The sequence below is a fragment of the Nothobranchius furzeri genome, chromosome 12, assembly GCF_043380555.1.
Source record: "Nothobranchius furzeri strain GRZ-AD chromosome 12, NfurGRZ-RIMD1, whole genome shotgun sequence".
NCBI lineage: Eukaryota > Metazoa > Chordata > Actinopteri > Cyprinodontiformes > Nothobranchiidae > Nothobranchius > Nothobranchius furzeri.
The window spans coordinates 53,462,036-53,480,214 of record NC_091752.1 but is presented as its reverse complement, the minus strand read 5'-3'; the positions used below and the strand labels follow the sequence as shown (position 1 = coordinate 53,480,214).

Sequence of the window (18,179 nt, the reverse complement as noted above, 5' to 3'; positions counted from 1 at the left end):
ATTCTCGTTTAGCTTTTGTTTGTACTCTTTACTGTTTATATAGTGAAATTATCAAATAAAATAAAGGGTTACTCTTTGACAAATATGCGTCACTAGATTGGATCTACGTTAGTAGCATGATTTCATCACGTGACCAGGACGACTACTCAGCTGTTGGATGATAGATTCACAGCTAGTCGGAAATACGGTGCTGCTAACTTGTAACATCGAAGCTAACATCCATTGACTTGAGCTTTTTGCTATCTTCCAGATGAAAAATTGTGGACATCTAAATGTTGTTAAAACGTCTCGTGTTTTTAAAACTAAACAATTAAAAAGAAAACAAACAAGACATAAATTGTGTTTTTGTTTACTGGGTAAGTGTGTGATCTCATTGCGATGTTTTATGTTGGTATTAATCCCTGATAATGGGTTTGTTTTTTTGCATGTTTGTAAAACAAAAAATCGGCAGGGGGAGTTGTGTTTAAAAAGGAAATATTAGTTGGTTTACAATAATTTTAGTTATTACGAGCTTTTAGAAAGCATTTGAATGCAGCACGGGAACAACAGGAATAAATAGGAAGACATCCACGTAGCTGGTCTTGCATCGTAATAACACATCGGAGCGCTGTTCCCAATGTGTCCGTGTGTGTGTTTTAATTAGGGGGGTTACAGTTCTCCAGAGTGGCGGGCTAACGTGGAATAAAACCCGGGCTTGCTCTGTTTACCGACAGGACTAAAATGGAGCTGGAAGACGGTGTTGTGTACCAGGACGACCCGGGGACATCAGCGATGATGTCCGAGCGGGTATCGGGCCTGGCCAACTCCATCTACCGCGAGTTCGAGAGACTCATTGGCAAATACGACGAAGACGTGGTGAAGGAGCTGATGCCACTGGTCGTAGCCGTCCTGGAGAACCTGGACTCGGTGTTCGCCGAGAACCAGGAGCACGAAGTGGAGCTGGAGCTGCTGAAGGAGGACAACGAGCAGCTTATCACCCAGTACGAGCGGGAAAAGGCGCTGAGGAAACACGCGGAGGAGGTGAGCTGACACAAGGAGCTGGGGATGCAAACAAACCCGATTAGAAGGCTAACGGGAGCCGCCTAAGGTGCTCCTCTCCTCCCAGCATCCCTGGATTAACCTGCACACGTGGCCCGGCAGCATCCACGCAGCTCAGCCGGGATGTAAACAAGGCAGAGTGGGTCTAAAACCACCCTGAACCGGCCTTGTTCATGTATACGGGGCTTATTAACTCACAGCCACAACAAACACGCACGTCCCCTCAGCAGACACACCTGTTATCTGTCAGCTGTTGTTGCATCAGATAGTGAAGTCACGTCTGAGAGCCTGGGTAACGTGACTCAGCGTTTTGGTCCTCTGCTGTAGCGTGTGTTTATATGTATGTACAGCCTATGGTTTATATTTACACTAAACAGCCAAATCATTACATCTGGATCAAAGAAGAGCTGATGGGGGAAAGAACAGTGGGTTGTAGCATTATTTAGGCCTAAATTTTCTCAGAATTAAGCCGGATTCACTAGATATAGATTATATAATAATAACAATAATAATAATAATAATAGAACCGGTCAGCCTATGTCTGCTTTTTTGTTGTAATAATTTTAATTCACCTGCAACAAATTTTAATTAAACTAGTGTACAAAATCAGCTATACCAGTGTTTATTAATGTTGGTATGAGCAAAAATGTTGTTTTACAGTCATTTATATTATTGATACATAAGTGACTTTTTTCACAAGTCAGATTGAACCTAAACATCAAATATTGCAAGAGAATGAATTTCTAATGATTGCTATTATCTGAAATGAAATAAAGACAAACACCCACCCAGCCCATCAAAACAGCATCAGATATATGCAAGTGTATGTAAACTTAAAACATATCCACAAATACTTTCATGTAAAAGTAGAGGCTAGAGGGATCTGAGGTAGAGGCCAACCGATATGGTTTTTAAAATGCCGATACCGGTTTTTAAAGAATGTTGTTGCTGATGGCCGATATCTAAAGCTGATTATTAAGGCTGGTATATATTCGTTTTAGCAGCACATTGATTGTGAAAGACAACGTGTAAAATATAAATTAGATAAGTCAATAAATCACTTAATATTTATTGAACTTCAAATATCAAAGTAACTCAAAACATTAAAAAATAAACGGTGTGTTGGGGTCCTTCAGGCCCTTTCTTTAGTCTAGTAATAGCGGCAGTTTGCCACACAGGTGCCTGATTTTTATTTATTTTTTTCTATCGGCTTTTAAAAATAATTTTGGCCGATATTGAAATGATTGAACATATCGGCCCGATATTTTGGTCGGCCTCTAATCTGAGGCACTCAGGAGGATGATGAGTAAAATCATTGGGTAACCCTGATGGGCAACATGAAGCTTTTAGGGTAAAACTCCCAAAAAATTCTCTTTGCAGACGTTTTTCAACCTGCCATCCCTCTAATTATAATTTCTAAGTGCTCTAAAGAACTATAGAGCTCCAGACGTCATTTGACTCTCAGAGAGTAGACGCCATGTTGGCAGGCAACAAAGGTAAACAAAATGAACGGGATCGGCTTGGACTTTACTCCGTCTGAGTTTACTTCACACTTTAAAACCGAAGAAATTGTTTTATTGTTTTATATAGTCAGAAATTAAATAGACTAAACATCTTTGACCCTTACCATGCCCCTGGGATACTTTTTAAAAATGCCAGAAGCTGTCGGAGCGGACCTCTCACCGGATTTGAGATGCCCTGTCATTTATAATTTCGTCGTCGTCTTCCTCCGCTTATCCGGGTCCGGGTCGCGGGGGGAGCATCCCAACTAGGGAGCTCCAGACCGTCCTCTCCCCGGCCTTCTCCACCAGCTTCTCCGGCAGGACTCCAAGGCGTTCCCGGACCAGATTGGAGATGTAACCTCTCCAACGTGTCCTGGGTCGACCCGGGGGCCTCCTGCCGGCAGGACATGCCCGAAACACCTCCCCGGGGAGGCGTCCAGGAGGCATCCTGACCAGATGCTCAAACCACCTCAACTGACTCCTTTCGATCCGGAGGAGCAGCGGTTCTACTCCCGAGTCCCTCCCGAATGTCCGAGCTCCTCACCCTATCTCTAAGGCTGAGCCCGGCCACCCTACGGAGGAAACTCATTTCGGCCGCTTGTATCCGCAATCTCGTTCTTTCGGCCATTACCCAAAGCTCATGACTAGTGATGGGTAGATGAAGCCTCATGAAGCGTTTCAGCACATTCCCCAAATAGTATTGATACTGTGTCGACACAGTGCTGCTGTTTTGCTCTATAATGACACCTACTGGACTTTAAATATCATTGCAGGCAACATACTGGAGACACAACAGACTGATTCAATGACCTAATCATCCTTGTATACACTGTAAGCTATTGTAGGCCTACTTCATATGGTATTACTTTAAACTTCTAAATTTAAAATATACACACCTCAAAATATTCTGTGAATGATACCAAGTGACAATTAAAGTGACAGTGCTGTGAATGTGATATTACCCATTTCAGTGTCATTGACTCAAATGTTTTTTTATGTTTATAAATTTTTATTAAGAAAAATAAGTTTATCCAATGTGTTGGCATTTAGTCTATTGCGTTTTTTGGACACTATTTCACCAGCTTTCGAAAACACGCGTTCACAGGGCACAGAAGAAGCTGGGGTACACAAAAACTGTAAAGCCAGGTGGAAAAGGTGTGGGTAGGATGTCTTCCGGTTCCCCCGGTATGTTAATGGATTTTCTTGTCTTGAAATGTTTCCCTCTGCTAAGTAGCGCTGGACCTCAATGATCGAGTCAGCTGTTGCATTGGTGGTTTGTCTGCCAACCTCTTGATCAAGCTGCTGCCACAGATTATCTGAAATAATAAAAAATACATAGACGTTTTAGTTTTTGTCTTCTACTCTGTATTAATACACATTAGCAACAAAACAAATGTGAAAATAAACTGATAATACTGAACAACTTGCCTGAAGTGGGTATCTGCTCTAATGAAGGTCCAGGCTGTGGCTCAGATGTTGTGTGAGCAATTACTGCAGCACACTCCATTTTCAGGCGATTGACAGCCTCACTACACTCGGAGGAACTACGAAATCCGAGTGTTTTAAATCTGGGGTCTAAAAGTGTTGATAGGGTCAACACACTTAATGACTCCAGATTGGAAGCAGTGTCTGTGACGCGACGTCTAAGTTGGTCATGGAGATGTGTGGCTGCTTGTGTGTGTAGATGTAAAGAGTTCCGCTCAAGTGCACAATTTAGCATTTTCATCATCGGGATGACCTTTGATCCTGAAACTCTCCTCTCCTCAGACAACTCCACTGTGGCCTGATGGAAAGGGGCCAGCACAAGAAGTGCTTCCCTTAAGATGTTGAACTCATCAGCTGTGAGTGGAGTTAAATCTGTTTGGAGAGAGGCAAGAGATACCCACACTGCTTCTTTCTCATCATGTAGCCGTGACAGCATCTGATATGTGCTGTTCCAATGTGTTGGTACCTCAGTGACAAGTTTCAAGGTGGGCCGTCCCATCTGTTGCTGCACTTGAGCTAGCTTCTCTTTTGCTGTGGTGCTTGATCTGAAGAATGATACAATTTGCCTAGATTTGTGTCTTATGGATGAAAGTTCAGGGATCTGATCACAGGATTTTTTGACTATTAAATTTAGTTTGTGTGCAAAATGCAGATTGAATGTCGAATCTGAAGAGTTCGTTTTGCTGCTATCATGTTTGGTGCTGCGTCGGTCACAAGACACCTTACCTTGTTTGTTATGGCCCAGTCATCCATCATGCCCCTTTTGACTTTGGCCAGATTGTCAGCAGTGTGACTTTGTGGAAAGTGTTTGACTCCCAACACAGATGTACACAACTGCATATTATCATTGATGTAGTGACAGGTAAGAGCTAAGTAAGCCTCCATGTTCAAGGAGGTCCACATGTCAGCTGTTACTCTCACTGCCACAGCTTGCTGTACTCCCCTTTTTACTCGTTCGAGTTCCTCCGCATGCCTTTTGGCCATCATTTCCTTAACCGTCTGAAAAGGAATCAAAATCAAATCAGTCTAGTACTCAACACATTAATTAGACCACCTGTCATTAAAGCAAGAAAAACATCCAGCTATGAAGTTCTCTGTGTTTTGCCCTGTTGAATAGAAGGTAGGAATTTAAAACTTAATCCAGTTTTATACCCAAATGTGAGCTGACACACCGGACGGAAATTATTCAAGCATGCATAATATTTGAATCACAAGTGTTTATTTTTTTTTTTGTTGTGTCATAAACCTTAAATCAGACGATGGTCTTAATTCATTTGGCACTGTATATATTACATGTAACAGCAGCTATCTGAGACATTGTGTATACAAACCTTTCTGGTTGGCATAACGTAAGATGGATCAAGGACCTGATTCAACCCCCTGAACCCCTCACTCTCCACAATGCTCAGGGGTTGGCAGTCCTTTATAATAAAATTCAGGACTGCTTGGTCCAGAGCAATCTTCCTAGATTCTAGATTTCAAAATAATAAAACATATATTAGTAAAACAACTGTGACAAAGCACGCCCAGTGTCTATATAGGTCTACCTGTGTTCGTTCTTGGTGTATTTGCTTCCTCTTCGTTTTCATGCTTGACTCTGTAATGTCTCAGCATTGAGGAAGTGCTCTTATTTGTATAAGACAACTCCGCTGAGCAGATCCGACATTTAACCTAATTAAATTAAATAAATAATTTACACTGAGAGCCAGTCACATTGCTGTTTTCAACTCTGACAGATGCGCAGAAACAAGGAAAGACAAACACGTACCTTTTTTGCTGTTAAAAGATCAAAATGATCCCACACAGCAGAAACTTTTCTTTTTCTCTCTGGCTCCATTTTCTTGATGTAAAGAGGGATGTCTTGTTTTATCTTTGAAATGGTAATTTTTTCGTGGCGACTCATCCCGTTGACAGATGCAGAGTCGATACCTTATAAACACAGTTTGGCGCCTTGGCAATGAGCGACACAGCAGCAGTGTTGGTCACGTGACTTTTTCTTAAGCAACACACGCATCAACACAGGTTTTGCTCCATGAGCTTGACACATGCGCCGGTGTGTCGGTGTTGCTGGACCCATCACTACTCATGACCATAGGTGACGATTGGGATGTAGATCGACCGGTAAATCGAGAGCCTGGCTTTCTGGCTCAGCTCCCTCTTCACCACGACAGATCGGCTCAGCGTCCGCATCACTGCAGACGCTGAGCCAATCCGCCTGTCGATCTCCCAATCCCTCCTACCCTCACTCGTGAACAAGACCCCAAAATACTTAAACTCCTCCACTTGAGGTAGGACCTCTCCCCCGACCCGGAGTTGGCAAGCCACCCTTTTCCGGTCGAGAACCATGGTCTCAGATTTGGAGGTGCTGATCCTCATCCCGGCCGCTTCACACTCTGCCGCGAACCTACCCAGCAATAGCTGAAGGTCAGAGCTGGATGAAGCTAGGAGGACCACATCATCCGCAAAAAGCAGAGATGAGATTCTCCTGCCACCAAACTCGACACACTCCACACTATGGCTGCGCCTAGAAATTCTGTCCATAAAGGTAATGAACAGAACCGGTGACAAAGGGCAGCCCTGGCGGAGTCCAACCCTCACCGGGAAGAGGTCCGACTTACTACCGGTTATGCGGACCAAACTCACGCTCCTCTGGTAAAGGGACTGAATGGCCCTTAACAGAAAGCCACCCACCCCATACTCCTGGAGCGTCCCCCACAGGGTGCCCCTGGGGACACGGTCATAGGCCTTCTCCAAATCCACAAAACACATGTGGATTGGTTGGGCAAACTCCCATGCCCCCTCCATCACCCTTGTAAGGGTATAGAGCTGGTCCACAGTTTTATGGCCAGGATGAAAACCACATTGCTCCTCCTCAATCTGAGATTCAACTACCGATCGGACCCTCCTCTCCAGTACCTTGGAGTAGACCTTTCCAGGGAGGCTGAGGAGTGTGATCCCCCAGGTCACCCTCCTTAAAGATGGGGACCACCACTCCGGTCTGCCACTCCACAGGAACTGCCCCCGATGACCACGCAATGTTGCAGAGACGTGTCAACCATGACGGCCCTACAACATCCATAACCTTGAGATACCCAGGACGAACCTCATCCGCCCCCGGGGCTCCGCCGCTGTGTACTTGTTTGACTACCTCAGCAACTTCTGCCCCCGAGATTGGACAGTCCATCCCCAGGTCTCCCGGCTCTGGTTCCTCCTCGGAATGCGCATAGGTGGGATTGAGGAGCTCCTCAAAGTATTCCTTCCACCGTCCGACTATAGCCTCAGTTGACGTCAGCAGCTCCCCATCCCCACTGTAAACAGTGTGAGCGAGTTGCTGCCTTCCTCTCCTGAGGCGCCGGTCAGTTTGCCAGAACGTCTTTGGAGCCGATAGTCTTTCTCCATGGCCTCACCAAACTCCTCCCACGCCCGAGATTTTGCCTCGGCAACTGCCACTGCTGCACCCCACTTGGCTATCCGGTACCTGTCTGCTGCCTCAGGAGACCCACAGACCAGCCACGCCTTTTAGGCCTCCTTTTTCAGCCTGACCGCTCCCCTAACCTCTGGTGTCCACCAACGGGTCCGGGGGTTGCCACCATGACTGGCACCAGCCACCTTGCGACCACAGCTAGCAACAGCCACCTCAACAATTGCAGAGTGGAACAAGGCCCACTCGGAGTCAATGTCCCCCCACTGCTCTCGGGACGCAGTCAAAGTTCTGCCGGAGGTGGGAGTTGAAGACCGTCTTAACAGGTTCTTCTGCCAGGTGTTCCCAGCAGACCCTCACTATGCGTCTGGGTCTGCCAGGTCTACGCGGCATCTTCCCCTGCCATCTGATCCAACTCACCACCAGGTGGTGATCAGTTGACAGCTCCGCTCCTCTCTTCACTCGGGTGTCCAAAACATACGGCCACAGGTCAGATGATATGACTACAAAGTCTATCATCGACCTGCGACCTAGGCTGCCCTGGTACCAAGTGTACCGATGGGCATCCTTATGTTCGAACATGGTGTTCGTTATGGCCAAACTGCGGCTTGCACAGAAGTCCAATAACGAAACACCACTCGAGTTCAGATCAGGCGGGCCGTTCCTCCCAATCACACCCCTCCAGGTCACGCTGTCATTGCCCACGTGAGTATTGAAGTCCCCCAGCAGGACAATGGAGTCCCCTGATGGAGCACTATCTAGCACTCGTCCGCGGAACTCCAAAAAAGGTGGGTATTTTGAACTGATATTTGGCCCATAAGCACAAACAACAGTCAGGATCCGTTCCCCGACCCGAAGGCGCAGGGAAGCTACCCTCTCGTCCCCCGGGGTAAACCCCAACACACAAGCAGAGAGTCATGGGGCTAACAAAAAGCCAACCCCAGCCCTCCGCCTCTCACCCGGAGCAACTCCAGCAAAGGAGAGTGTCCAACCCCTCTCAAGGACTTGGGTTCCAGAGCCAATGCTATGTGTCGAGGTGAGTCCGACTATATCTAGCCGGTACCGCTCAACCTCTGCCACAAGCTCCTGCTCCTTCCCTGCCAGCGAGGTGACATTCCATGTCCCAAAAACCAGTTTTCTTGTCGGGGGATCGGACCGCCAAGGCTCCCGCCTTGGTCTGCCACCCGATCCACAATGCACCGGACCCTTCATGTTCTTCCTGCGGGTGGTGGGTCCACAGTTGGATGAGCCCATGTATCCGGTTCGGGCTGGGCCCGGCCGGGCCCCATGGGTGAAAGCCCGGCCACCAGGTGCTCGCTCACGGGCCCCAACCCCAGGCCTGGCTCCAGGGTGGGACCCCGGTAACTCCGACTCTTTGACTTTATCTCCATGAAAGATCCTGTGAATTTATAATTTATAAAACTAATTAAACAGAAACACAAATAACATAGATTTACATGTAAGAAGTTTAAATAGAGTTCTGTGCTGTTTGAACGTATAAACTGAACGCCAAGAGAAATCACTAGTCTGATTTTTTTCCGTGAATAAAATAAATATGTCAGGCAGAAGCATCTCAGGATCTGTCTGAGTTCTGTCTCGGTGAGACAGATAATAGCAATCCAAATTGCTTTTTAAGTGTGATCTGACAATTGATCAACCATTGATTAAAAATGAAATACCGCTTAGCCGGTTAATTGCTGTGATCATAAAACACGTAAACGGCAGCACGCAGAACTCACAAGGCAACGTTTTACGTGATGTTTACTTGTTGCTATGAGTAATAATACAGAAAAAGCCACGTCAAAATAAGTTTAGGAAGCCCACTAAGAATCATAATAAAGGCATAATATGCTTTTTTTGGGACCGATACTGATATAAAACTTTTAACAAAGGCCGATAGCCGATATAATGGCCGATAAATCTCCCTCACAAAAAAAAAGAAATAAAACATTTCTTAAGCTTAAACCCTTCATTCTCTGCCTTTTTGATGCAAACTTATTTCTCTATTACACACCAAAGAACTGTCTCAATAACTCACTAGGGTTTCCAAGTAATGCAAATAAGATTTATTTAGCAGATCTCAAAAACAACAGAACACACAGCATAAATCTAACATTCAAGTTTTTTCTTGTAAACTGTGCTTTCCACAAATACATTTTAACTTAAAGGAATATTCCACCACTCAGTAAAATTGTGTCTTGCTAAGATTCCCCAGTTAGACAAGTCAGAAAAAGCATTTTATAACCAGCCCAATATGATCTGGCAGCAGTTGGTTTTCTTAGTTTAGCATAAAACAATGTAACTGAATTCACATACATCGTAGTGTTTTTTAGGTGAATGCAAGCCTTCCCTTCCATTGCTTTATGCTAAAACAACTGGTTACAACATGTTTTTTCGGACTTAGCTAACTCTGGGGAATCTAACAACACACACAAGCTTAGGGACAGAAGATCCCTATAAGAATATTAAAATAATAAAAATGCAGCAATAAATAAAAGGTAATACTTGTGCTTTGTAACAAAGTAACACTCTGTGGAAGTTTACTTGGTGAACTTATTCACCCTGGACAGGAAATAATTGCACATAAGAAACATAAATAAGAATAAATAAAAAAAGGTTCCACAATAATCATTTCTGTTCAAAGTTCAAAGGTGTGGAGCCACACAACATGAGTTCATATCATAAAGTTGGCGCCATCTGCTGGATAGGTAGCGCAATATTGGCCATATCGGCAGTCTTTTTGGCTGATAGCCAATACTGTTAATGACCCCAATATCGGCCGATATATCGGTCGGGCCCTAATTTAGACATCTGGAGGTATTGGTTTAACTATGACAACTACTCGCTGCATTTTCTCTTTTTTTGTGAGACTCAGGTGGGAAATACACTGATCTTAATTTGCACATCCTCAGTATTTGTAGTTTGTAAAACTGTGTTTCACTGATTCACATAAACAGACTTTGTGAAAACTTCTTCCAGTCCAGGTTTAAATGGTTGGAGACTGATGTGAAACTCCTTGGTTGTGGTGTTTTTGTTGAGTGTCTGCTTTCCGTCAAGGATGTGATGCGAGTCTGTCGCAGTTCGTTTCCTTGGCCCGTGGCATTGTCACAGTAGGGAAACTGGCCCAGTTTGCAGCACGCACACACACACACACACACACACACACACACACACACACACACACACACACACACACACACACACACACACACACTAATATTAATACACATTTAAATACTTGAAACTAGTGTTTGTTGACTTGTGTTGGGAATGACTGCAGAGGACTGAGAAGAGGTTGTGTCACGGCTGCTGGAGGAGCAGGACGTTACTTCCAGGTCATGTGATCCTTTGTTTAAAAAAAAAATTCTAACATCATCTTTTTTATTTAGCATTTCCTTCCCGGCATTGTCTTGGATTCCAGTGCCCACAGGCTGATCTCCAAAGGAATGAAGCTGCTATAATATTTGTCCAGAGGAATCGTTTACTGACTGTAGGGCTGCAACAACGAATCGATAAATTCGATGAAAATCGATTACTAAAAGCGTTGGCAACGAATTGCGTCATCGATTCGTTGTGTCGCACAACTCTTCCAAAAGCGCCCCCCCCCTTCCCGCCCGCCGTTGCGCGCAGACCAGAGCAAGTCAGATCAGCGCGAGGGAGAGCCGGCAGACTTGCGCTGCTGCGAACCGGTTCCGCATTGTCGCGCAGCGATCCAGGCAGCTGCTTCCAGCGCACGGTCCATTCTCAAAGTGGCGCAACCAAAAAACTATAATTAGCACACGATCGTTCATGTCCGCACATGTTCTCTATTTTCTGTCTTATTTGTGCCTGAAGCTCGCTACTGCGGAGCTCATCACCTGTGCTGTGGTGATGTCACCTCACGCAGCATCGAAAACGCGCTCTGCGCTTTTCGGTCAGGAGATCCCTTTGATCTGCTCAAAAGTAACTGATGAGGTGAAAAGGTAAGAATCCAGGCAACAGATTTTCTGGAGAATTATGAGGAGATGCAGGAAGATGAGAGACAGACAGGACAGGAAAATAGTTAAATAAAAACAAGAAAACAAAACAAAGTGTTGAAAAGTCAAATGTAGGTAGATTTATCTCCACGACACGTTTTTACCAGTAAAAAACAATAAGTTATACACATGTCATATTTATACATCTGATACAATTCAGATCACTTTCAAAACTCAGTCACACACCCAGGGCCATTTCAAGACATTTTGGGGGCCAAGGCAAAATGCCCCCCCCCCCATAACTGGGCTCCCCAGAAGCCTCTGTGTAATTCATGCCCTCTCCAGTAGTGTTAGTTATACAGTGTTTATAAAAGCCCCTCAGACATTACTGACATGTTCTAATATTATCAGATGAAAAACTAAATTATCAGACATGCTGTCTCATCTGCTTCTTTTAAAAACTTGCAAAAAGTAACAAAACCATTTGAAAGCCACTATTTGTGGATTCTCTGAAAGTTTCCATGGAGTGTGTGACAACTTATTTTTTCATTGATCCTATCGTCTAATCTCACAGCTGAAACAAGCATCCTTAATCATCTGTGCACAGGAAGCTTACCGATGCTGTAGTAAAACAAAAGGTATAATAATTTATTATTAATAAAACCTTGTTGCAGCACTAAAGCAGAAAAATTAGATTTTGCAGTAAATATGCTAAATATTTACATATGAATTGTTTTAGAGCCCTTTTATTGGCAGAATCTGATATTAATTGAGTTCTTACAAAAAATGGGTCCCAACATGGTTTGTGTGGCGTTGCCATAGTGTGACGTCATAGGCACAGATCCCCTGTCCTCTTGTTTGGAAATGGAAATATGATCACCCTACATTAAACAAACTGTCCACCCGGGCTTTTGCGCTGCACAGAGACGCTTCGCTGCCTACGACTGAATGTCAGTTGAGAGTCAGTCTCATGCAGACTGACCAATGAAGAGAGGGCCTCAAGTTAAGACCCTCTCCTCATTGGTCAGTCCACACGAGGTGGGTCAAAGGTTACTCTGGGCGGGTTACGTGTTGTCAGGCATTCAAGTATTGAGTATATTTACTGCATATTACAGTAAAATATTCTGTATGTGACCACATTATGGTGATCCTTGGGTCGTGATGATGGAGCCCTTGAATATTGTTGCCCAGGGTACAACAAAGTGTTAATCTGGCCCTGGTTCCGCCGTCACATTCCCGCAGAAACTGGTTGATCACACCGGGGCCAGACTACTAGCATGTGGTTTTACAACCACAATGTCCTCAGAAGCAAAAACGCTTTTAAAAGGGAGGGAGGAGTCCTAACTGTTGCTGCAGGCGTGTTGTGTGAGAGTGCAGTTATATACTGGTTAATATATTTTTGGGTTCAGTTGCTTTCATGTGGCCTAATGTGAGTCTATTTGGGATCATTGGAATGATCAGCAGCATTTCTTGATGTGACTTTATGGCAGTTGCCCAGGGCATCATCGCAAGGAGGATGGCATTCATTTACTTTTGTTTTATTTGGTATTTTTTCAGTCAGTTTTGGAAATAGTGATCAATTTTGATTAATTCACAGCCTATGTTTAATTACATTTAAAATAAATGTTAACAGATGAGATCAAACAAAACAGATGAGAATTTCCCTTAAGCTGTTTAACTTGGACCAAGCATTTTAGGTCACAGATAGATGTAGCTTAGGGTCTCTGTCTATACACCTTATAAGACAATTTAGGTGATGGCATGTTGTTTTTCTGCTATTGAACTGTTTTCTAATAATGTTGTGTTAAATAAAGTGAAGGAAGGAGAGAAATAACGTTTCCCTAGCAGTTTTTAAAAATTTCCCCATGTAATCCGATTAATCGTGTCGAGACCCCATCCGATTAATCGATTATCCAAATAATCGTTTGTTGCAGCCCTAACTGACTGGCTTAGCCAGGTTGGAGGTAACAAAGCATAATATCTGCACTCCGTTTAGCATTCTGACCAAATGCATTTTTGACTCAGTAAAGACATAAAACAGCTCCGGATGATTATATTACAACATTGCTTCCACTAATCTTCAGATAAATGTGAGGATACAGGTAGGGCTGGGCGATATGGCCTCAAATCTATATTGCCATATAATCTGAAGCATGTGCGGCAACGATATATATTGCGATATATTTTTTCCTCTGTTTCTATATGTCAAAATGACATGCTTTTAAATATCCTCATGTGGCAAATATATGCCACTTGAGGCATATAGGCCTCCTCCTCCGCCTACTCCATGCTTGCTGTCACTGCCATTCTGTTGCCCCAATGTCAGCAGGGTGCACATCTTAGTGACGTCATGTGTTATAATCGCGATATCGGGTATTGCGATATAGCCAAAACTCTTATCATTACCCAATTTTATATTGTTTCTACCTTATATCGTTTACATTACCCACCCCTAGATACAGGCTTAGTTCAAGGGTACAACTATGATGGTCACACAGGCGGTTATTAAAAACATTTTCAGTCTTCCCAACTGTTTAAATTAAAAATTTTAATCACTTGGTGGATCTGTAATCAGCTGTAGACGTATAACTTAAAGGAGCATGGGGCAGGATGAAGAAACAAAACTCATAAGCGACGCGCTCGGCACTGTGAGGAACTGCAGCTTGGCACGGGAGCGCGCACCAACTCTTTACTGAAGGAAAACAAAAAAACTCCACAGCGACGTGCTGCCAGACCGCTGCCCGGTATGAAAACAAGCACCGTGTCCAGCGACTATGTAAGTAACAATATTACTTTAGGCTAACCTGACAGTAGCATTTTCATTTATCCATGACCCTCGTGATGTAAAGAAAGTGTACCTTCCTCTGACAAACACAGCAGCCGGTTTTGTGACTGGTGAGCTATACAGTATCATGATGCTAATTTATGAGCATAAGGCATTGTGGCTGCTGGTGATTATGATGGTTTTAGGCTAATTATAGCTATCATTTTGGATAAAGCTTGCTAACAAGCTAAGCTAATTTCATGTAAGAATATCCAGTGTTTCAAGCCACTGAGATCATTTGGTAAACCGTTTGCATTACGGGACAAGGCATCACAACAACGTAAATAAGAACACAAATATCAATGTTGAATTACATAAAATAACCCCCTTGGGTAATAGTTATTTTATTTTCATTATTGTCATTGTTTTTGTTTCATAAATTGAATTGAGATCCCTCAACATATACCCACAAAACATAGAAGAGATACTGTTATAGCTGGGTGCTTCAGCTGTGAGAAGTGCAGCCTCGTTAGATATTTCAAACTGACCTGGAAGCTTAACACTAAACACTGTTAGCTTTCAGAGGTTTCTGCACAAAGATGTTAGTTAATCTAAAGTAGTAATAACCAAATCCCTAAAGTTAGCCAAAATCACAGACATACATCTCTGCTATGTTGAGACGTTTCTTACCTGGCAGGAAATGAGCCATGTCAGTAATGAAGCAGCCTCCACTCGTCCATCGTGTATCCAAAATATAATCGGGTTCCTTTGGTTTTTGACTGTCGCTGATAAAACCTGCCTCCTCTTTGTGTCTGTTGCGGTAGAATCCCTTCACATAGTTCTTCTTCTTCTACTATATGGAGTTTTATGGCGCATTACCGCCACCTAGCGATCTGGAGTGTGGACAAAGTTTTCTTCCTGTTTTAAAACTGTCGAGAACGCGCAAGCTTTGTCAATTGACGTCACATCCGTAGGACTGCACGGGAAATTCGGTGGCCGAACTGCAGCGCATTTTGCAGCACACAGCCTGTTCGAGATAATGGAATGACACATGGGTGGCCTCATTCTTTTTGTTTTGTAACATCACACATTAGCTTCACAAGAATGAACATACATCCTATCTTGTTTTTGATTTTGTACAAATCCTGCCCCATGCTCCTTTAATACCAAGTTTGTGTTTGTGTTCCTTCATCAAATCTCCGTTATTTTGTGTGAGAGATAGGGATGAGCCGGATATTCGTTTCAGACGAGTATCCGGTACGGATAAAGCATTTTTGACGAATATGAGCATGACACGAGTAAACCTGGTAAATATCTTTAATCGTGCTGAAGAAAAATCCTTTCACGCTCTGTGATTGGCCAGTCACATAGAGCGCCCTCCCCTCCCTACACACAAAACTCTGCAGCCGGCCGGGAGCGCAGTCCGTCCGGTTCATCCACGCACACACACAGACAGTAACGGATCTCACTGTGATTGCTTCACTGTTGCTCACGTTTCTTCAGTTTTCCCTAGGTTTTCTTCAGCTCGCCTCTTTTTCGGTTGAATATTTAAAGTTACTTTTTTCGTAACTTACATGGTGCATTTGACAAGACAGAGCTGACGTTCTGCATCAAGTCACTCACTACCTCCGCTCCGGTCGGGTTTTTATTTTTTTAACTCCATCTCTCTCCCTCTCTATCTCTCTCAGACACACACACCTCAATCAACATTGTTTTGTTTAACTTTGTGTGGGGCAAAATACCAAGAACGTTAAGAAAAAAATCAGTTTAATCAAATTAAAATAAAAAAATATTCATAAAGTTATGTCTGGTTCTAGAATTTCATATTTCTTAGTTCCTACTGCATGAGTTCAGATGTATTAATCCATGCACTTAAATATTAATGTTCTAATTTTATTGAAACACTTGTTCTGTAACAGTTTCTTTACTATTGTGATCAAAAATATTTAATCTCAATTCTGAGGCTGCTCTGTAAATAGTTTTCAAATAAACAATACACACATCAACTTCTGATCATTCCATATCAATTTGAGACTAAAAATAATATATTGATGTAAACCACACCCACTTCCGGTTAAACCACGCCCACTTCCGGTTATGCCACGCCCATTCCGAGTACAGATACAGATACAGATCATTTAGTTGGTTGAACAGATACAGATACAGATAGTGGTGTACTCGCTCATCCCTAGTGAGAGAGATGAATACACGGTCATGTGTTATTCACTACCGTCAGGTTCTGAAAGTGTCTTGCTGTGCAATGCTTGGTAAATCCTTTTACATCAAAGCCACAAAGAGTTGTGTGCCCGCAGGAAGACAGGAGCCACATTAGGGCTTTGGCTTGCTCAGCTGGACAGAATGGCAGCAAACACACACACACACACACACACACACACACACACACACACACACACACACACACACACACACACACACACACACACACACACACACACACACACACACACACACACACACACAGGTGGGGGGGGGGGGGGGGGGGGGGTCTGCCAGAGATTTTGGGCCCCATGAAAAAATATCAAGTTGGGCCCCCTGGGGGCTCGTCCATAGCTGGAGCTGGGGTTCCACCCTCCCAGATTCGAAGGGAGATGTATGTATATATTATATTAGTGTTTCAGTTTTGCTTAATTATATAGGTCTACATGCATTCTTACCCATTTACATATCATTTTCACCAGCTGTCTCTGTCACGTTTCGGTGTTGGTAGGACCCAAAATGCAGGAACCCAAGATGACACGAGGCAGGAGATGATATAAAGTAAAATCCTTTTATTAGGATGAATGAAACAAAAATATATCCAAATGGGCTGGAGCCAAAAAACCAATATATCCAAAAGAGCTGAGCAGGAGATCAAAACACTAGAGACAACACGAGAAGACTGACAGAATTACCACAATGGACCGACACAAGTCAAAGACAAGACAGGGCTTAAATAACAGGGAGGAGTAATTAAGGGAACAGGAAGTAGGTGTGTGGAGTGAGGGCTGGAGGGAAGTCAGGTGACAATAATTACCTAAATGGGGAAACAGAACCCGGGGAAGACAGATAAACCTAAAACTACAAATCCAAACTAAAAGGCTGCGGGAAGGACTAACACACACACACACACACACACACACAGACATAAATAACTCACACACACATATACCGGGCTGGGGAACAAGAGGCTGGAGCTGCAACTGGAGGGACAGAGGATAACTAAATGAACACCGGACCTGAGGGAATGATAAAAAGGCCTACAAACAGAAGACACAATATTGAGACACAGACAAAGGACACATGAGGGCGCTATGAGACACAGAAGGGAATCTAGAGAGGGATGGAGAACACCAGGAGGCACATGAAGGAAGGGGCAGACGCAGACCATGACAGTCTCTCATTAAACAGTGAATTTCCTTCAACAGAATTAGCAATATCACTGCTGGATAAAGCAGGAAATGCACATGCTGAAAGGTGTTAATCTCCTTTTCCCTTTTACTCCCTTAAAATGTGTTTATTTATTCAAAAATTTTATTTGATGATAAAATTCAAATTTGGATATCTAATTAAATTTCCATGTTGTGTCAAAGCTTTACATAACTTCATTTTCAGCTGTCTTTCCTCTTGAAATCAAGTATTTCTGTACGACTGACAAAAATTAAGGATTCACTGCTCACAAGGTGACTTCTTTATTAAGTCTCCATGGCTTCATCATAGACACAAAATGAATAAGCACACAGTTCAAACCAGAGTCAGTTAGGGTTACATAAAATTGTAGTTGTTGGACAACTTTGAATGAATAAGTATACAAGTCTCTAGACACCCATTTTTCCTCAACAACAAAAAAAAACAACTGCTAAAAATATATTCAGCCTTGATTGTACACAGCAAGATTTATTACAGTGATATAGTTAATAATGCTGGATAATGATCAATGCTAGATTTCATATTTTATTGTGTTCAATGTTATATTAAGTTTATTTATTACAATTATTAACAGCTTTTGTTTCATT

The 18,179-nt window shown here is 43.3% G+C and overlaps 1 protein-coding gene across 3 annotated transcripts in view; it reads left to right on the top strand.

The window, feature by feature from the left end:
- The first annotated feature begins 584 nt into the window (after window positions 1-584).
- spag9a (sperm associated antigen 9a) overlaps window positions 585-18,179 on the top strand; it is a 49,375-nt gene continuing 31,780 nt past the window's right edge. For all 3 annotated transcript variants that reach the window (XM_070542695.1, XM_070542696.1, XM_070542694.1), the window contains exon 1: window positions 585-1,020. In XM_070542695.1, coding sequence (XP_070398796.1) covers window positions 721-1,020 — 300 coding nt within the window. In that variant the 5' untranslated portion in view covers window positions 585-720. The remainder of the gene's footprint in view (window positions 1,021-18,179) is intronic.